Source organism: Rhagoletis pomonella, unplaced genomic scaffold, assembly GCF_013731165.1.
Source record: "Rhagoletis pomonella isolate Grant_MI unplaced genomic scaffold, Rhpom_1.0 Rhpom_scaffold_00001, whole genome shotgun sequence".
Taxonomy (NCBI): Eukaryota; Metazoa; Arthropoda; class Insecta; order Diptera; family Tephritidae; genus Rhagoletis; species Rhagoletis pomonella.
In genome coordinates, this window is record NW_023458555.1 from 55809919 (window position 1) to 55815837 (window position 5919).

The 5919-nt window shown below is 38.4% G+C and overlaps 1 protein-coding gene across 1 annotated transcript; it reads left to right on the forward strand.

Moving 5' to 3' along the window:
* Positions 1-2474: 2474 nt before the first annotated feature.
* LOC118751608 lies at positions 2475-4099 on the forward strand. The gene is made up of 2 exons (XM_036486428.1): positions 2475-3704; positions 3782-4099. The coding sequence occupies exons 1-2, from the start codon at positions 2832-2834 to the stop codon at positions 3788-3790; spliced, it is 882 nt and encodes a 293-aa protein (XP_036342321.1). The 5' UTR covers positions 2475-2831; the 3' UTR covers positions 3791-4099.
* Positions 4100-5919: the final 1820 nt, after the last annotated feature.

The window sequence follows — 5919 nt, forward strand, 5'->3', positions numbered from 1 at the left end:
CGCATTCCGAATGTGAGAGATGATAAATTTGTTTGCATTTTTCACTCGCGATAAAAGAATGCAAAAATTGATTTGGAATATTATGGATCGCGATAAATCTCATAAATGAATGAAATCTGTAGTAGTGTAAACGCCTTATAATGTAAATATATTGCGATAGTCTAGACACCGTGTAATGTAATTCATGTCCACAAATAACAGTATCTGGCAACACCGCTATCATGGATAACTAGATATGAAACTCTTTTTCTCGTGAGAGCGCTATCAAAGTGTGTGTTTTTATAACATTCTCCAGTAGAGCCACTGTGACGAAAACATGTATGGGTATTTATAGAAAAATTTGTGGAGAAACTTTTGATTAAACACAACGAACAAAACTTGCAATATTTTTCATATCTATTTTATATTTAAGTGTTTATATTGCCAGTAAAATCGCGTTTAGTTACAAATACTGTTTTATAGCAATATTAAAAAATGCGGGAAAAAGAAATCCACTGAATTCAATGTGATGCATTTTCCACACATCTAGTGGTAGCTCGTCACTTCGCGTGTCAGCTGTTTATCTGCCCAGGGTTTGGCAGTGCTGCCAAGTACGAAAACGAGTTCCTGGGCGCGCTCTCAGAAAAAATGAGAGAGTTTCATATCTAGTTATCAGTGTTGCCAAACATGGACTTTTCCTACCAAAACTGGTAGGTTTTTGTCCATTTGGTAGGTTGGTAGGCTTGATTGGATTTTGGTAGGTTTAGGGACAATGAGTAATAGTTATTTGCGAAAAATAGAAAATATGTACGTATCTCCAAATATTTTAGCAACCTTTTTTACACAAATATTTCACCGGTACGTTCGTATAATGGCGGCCACAAACATGTAAATATACCTGATTCCTAAGTACACATGTATACCTTATCATTGCCAATATGCAATACGGACATCCATATATCGTGACCTTAGGGTGAAAAGGTGCAAAGTCCATTTTTAGAAATTTTTCGCTAGAGATGAAAAATCGATGCAGTTTCGTATTCATTCTGCATCAAAAACTAAACTTTGAAAATAAAAATGGACTTGGCACCTTCTCACCTTTAGGTAGCGATATAATTTATGGCGTACTTGGACCAAGAATCCAGAAAAGTCTGCCAATGGGCTCGTACTCAACCAAATTTCAGGCGGAAGTCTTCCCAATCGAAGTCTGTGTTCGCGAATGTCATCGTAGAAGGCAAATGAGGCCAGAATAAATATTATGTCGGACATTCAGGCAGCGTTAAAGGCCTTAGAGTCTTTTAAAACGGCATCAACGCTTGTAAACTTTTGAACCACCTGCGAGCCCACAATAGCGTCACGCATGAAGGGTTTGAAGGCAACGAAAGTGCTGACTGTCTCGCAAAGCGTGAAGCCCAAATGTGTTTGCATGGTCCTTGGTACATCTAAGGGATACACTGCAGACCTACTTAGGAGCTAGCTGGGAATAATCTCAAATCGCTACCTACTGGCGGAAGTCAAAAGGAATAAGACAATCAAAGATATGCCTAACTCTTTCCAGCAGGAGCTCCGAAAGACACCTTGAACTTAGAACTCTTACTGGCAACCTGACAGCACACTGCAAGTTAACGTACGGTTTTAATTAAATGGGTCTTCTGTAGAGACGGACTGTAGGGTTTGTCGGCTGGTGAAAGAAACCCCAGAGTATATTCTATGTGCCTGTCCACGAAGTATGAATCGTAGATTGTGTAGAACGATTGCCTTCTCCATCTCAAATTTGGAACATGGCCTCATCCAAAGTGCTGAGCTTTTTAAATAGCCTAAGGTTGGAGTTATTACAATTCTGATTTAGCACAATATATCTACTTAGGTCGCAGCGCGGGTATCTTCGACGTAGTAATAATAATAATATCGTCACTAGACACGAATAAAGAGCTCGGAAAAATTCTTAGGGGAGTTCTGGAGAATACTGTTGCACTCGAAAATATAGTTGACCGCGGACATAAGTTTATGAGTCTTTCTTCGCTGTCAAAGAGGTTAACGCGGCTTTATTTGCCGTCACCTATGTTAATGGTCTTTCTTCGCCGAAATTTTTTTTACGCCTCTTTTTTCGCTATCAACTTTTGAGCTTGCGTCTTTATTCGTATCTGGTGACGAGGTCTGTACAGTAAAATAAATCGTTATACGCAGTTAATTTGTTTTATTAATCTAGTTGTGTTTTAGTTTTACTAGTTTATGTTAACTATGTTTTTAAAAAATTTGACATTGAAATCAAATATTAAAACTCAAAAAAATGTTTGGTAGGTTTTGGTTGGTTATGGTAGGAAATTTTGGTAGGAAAAAAAATTTGTCTGTGGCAACGCTGCTAGTTATCCATGCCGCTATTACTGATTAAGCAAAATATGTACATGGTAATACCGCAAGAAATAAAACGATATTACTTCGTGAAACGTTTACAGCGTCAGGGGTGCGAAATCGCAACCCTTGTCCAACTAAGTAAAACTATAAATTAATAAATCGTTAAGAGCCAAAGAAAATGGAAGAAAAGCAGCAAATAGCTGAGGCATTGGGGGATATGGGAATTCCTTTCCCTGAGACAGCGACCGGGAGGCAACTAAAGAGTTTGCTGGCACGTGCAGTAGGCGCGCCTCAAGAGGACGAAAGCCACTTAAGCGAGATAACCTCAGCAGGGACCTGTAGCGAAACTCCGGCAATAGGTCGCCAAGCACTAAAAGCATTCAGCAAGGAGCAGCAGCAACCGGCGAAAAACAAGCAGAGACCGAAAGCGTAGCCTCAGCAGTAGCGAATAATGAACCTTCCGCTACTTCCGTCACCTCCGTTCCGATACCTCCGTTATGGCAAAAATCCGTAATACAGTTATGGGCAGCGACGCCACTTCCATTCAGCAGATAGCCAACCTTCAGCGAACTTCAGGCCCAACCAATCAATATACCTCAGTACCAAGCCCAGACGTCGGCGTCAGCGTCGGCTTCACATCCGATCTAACGGAACTCGAGCTGCAGTTCCTGAAACTGCAAAAGCAAATAACGGAGTTGGAAAAAGTCGCAATGGCACGCCAGCTGCCCGTTAGCTTTTCCGACATCGAAAATGCGATTGCAAAGTTTAGCGGCGACAACAAAGCAGATGTACTCAAATGGATTCGCGACTTCGAAAATATAACTGAGTGCTATGGCTACGACGATGTAGCAAGGCCTCTACTGGCACGCCGCATGCTTACTGGCAATGCTCAATTATACTTGAACTTGAATGCTGACTCTTGGGGCGAGCTGAAAGTCGCCCTCATCAAAGAGTTTAAAAAGCCAGTAAGCATAAAAGAAACCTTTAAGAAATTAGAGACTAGAGTATGGCGGAAAGATGAAAGCCCAATCGAGCTGGTAGAGTTTATTGTAGACGGGCTGCAAGATAATTCGGGTAACGCCTTAATCTTCAGCGGGGTGTCTACGCTAGAAGCACTAAAAGCCTTGTTGTCAAAGTACGAAAAAATGGTTCAGAAACGCGTGAGCCGAAACACCACTGGGGCAACGAGGAGTGGAAGTGAGGAGATGCGGTGCTACAATTGCTCACGCTACGGTCACAACGCTAAGGACTACGGGCAAGAGAAGAGGCCGAAAGGTTCCTGCTTTAAATCCATCTCCAAGGACTGCCCAAGGAAGACGGTAGCAGCGTTGGAAGGCGAGGACTATCAGCCAGTTAGCTTTAGAGAAATGGTAAGTATCGCTTTCATATCAAACCGCGCAACTGCCCCGCAGGACATAAACTTTGTTTCTTTACTTGATACGGGCAGCCCGAGTAGCTTCAAGCACTATAAACCACAAAAGGGGAATGAAGAGCAGTTTATGAGCATTGGACAGTCCCAAACAAAACCCAAAGGAGAAATTTTAGTTTTAATTAAATTTCGAAATATTATAAAACCTTTGAGACTTTTTGTTCTAAATGAGGCTGAAATGCTATTTAAGTTACTTTTGGGAAGAGATTTTCTCAAAAAATTTGATATTCACGAACAGTGAAAATAATGAATTTAATAAAATCAGTACATGTAAACCTAACGAGGAGCCTCTTTTAATTCCGCTTGGTAATAATTGTGAAAAGGCAAATTGTAGAATTCTTACGGAACCAATTTCAGATACAAACAATAGCGAAGTTGTTCGAGACATCTTTAGCATTGAAAGTTTCAAAGAAACAGATGACGGAATTCATATAAACCCTAATACCATGTCCCCACCGGAGCTAACCACGTAGTTATGGCTAATGAGTTAGTTATCCCGATAACCCACTTGATTTAGCGTAGTTTCGCCATATAAAAAAGACAGCACTTAACCATTTCACTGAGATGGCTAACCAACTCGAAAACACGTCGAAAGTCTGATACAACCCTGTGTTTTCCCCCCATTTGTGGGTCATTAGCGTTAAAATGTAAAAACATCGTTCCCTACTAGTGTTTGGACTTAACTAAGATCAGATTAAATTTACTCCGGTTTTTGAAAAAGTTTAAAATCTACTCCTATACTCCGCTGGACTTCAAAACTATTCCGTTTTTTTTTTCATTCATGTTATTCGTTGTTTTTTTATGTATGGCTGTCGAAATTGGTGGACGCAGAACTATATTTAAGTTTTTCAAAAATAACACATGTAGAATTAAATTAATTCATCTAACCGATAACTTTATCAAGCAGATAATCTTATAAGTTTACGCACTCTGTTACATGAACGACCCACACTCTCTTTTCGTTTACACATGCGACAATAGTCGTGTTTTCTTTGGTTATAGAGCTCAGTATCACTAACGTTATACTACTAGCACGGGGATAAAGAAATTATAGAAACTACCTAACTAAATTGGAAAAAATTATATTTACGAGATATCTATTTAAATAAATGTACATATAACATAAAGGCTATTTATTTGAAGCAAGTTATAAGAAACAATGGCAGAATGTCTGTTTGTGTGTGAATTCATTTGTCACGGCTACCAAACTTTGCGAATTATCAGTGAAACAAAACCAACAGACGGGATAATAATTGAACCAGATCTCTATCAGGATCATATCGTTGTTGAATTTGCGTGCAAAATTTTTACGCGAATGCCGATTATTGCCTAAGAAAACATAGCTAGAGTCGCGACAGAGTTGCATTGTCTTCAGTTTATCAAGTTTATTCAGTGAAATCGCTGGATAAATTTATCAGAAATGTGTAAACGAGTTTCCATACAAATTTTGACAGTTCATTTATAAGGTTTACAAAATTATAAGTTTATACGGTTTACAATGCATTTATAAGGTTTGATGAATACCCTTACTCTATTTAGTTTGCTTGATTTGTTAATAAAGCTTCTCAACGGTGAAAATAATTATGAAAATATTATTAATTATTATTATTATAAATAATTATTATAATTATTTTACATTAATTAAATTTTTGTAAGAACTATACAACACATATATAAAGTACGTATACCAAATTAAAGGGAATCAAATTTCCTAGTACATGAGATCAAACTTTTCAAGATCCATCCATCCGTTTTTAAGAAATCTTGATTCCAAAAATTGTTTATTTTGAACTTTAACCTTTGATAATTTTTGTTGTTGTTGTTTGCCCAAAAAAAGAAGTATACCGTTATACTCAGCTCAATCATCTCTATCGATTCCAATATTTTATTTTTTTTTTCTGATTTGGAGCCCAACTGATATTTTAAAACTATCCACAGCTCTATGATTTGTTCTCAGAGATCGTGCCAATTAAGTATTGGGTTTTTCTTTCGCGAATTAAAGCAGCCTTTCGAGCTTGTGTTGTGCATGAACGAACGAATAAAGATTACCCAGCACGGCGCACAGTGCCGCGAAGGTGGACAAAAATACAGAAATCGACTGTCTTGAAACTTAGATGTTTTGATGTCAAGTTACAGCTAAATCTCCAACTAAGAGA

Excerpts from the sequence above, each read along its gene's own strand:
- LOC118751608 (XM_036486428.1), top strand. The coding sequence starts at position 2,832 with ATGGCAAAAATCCGTAATACAGTTATGGGCAGCGACGCCACTTCCATT.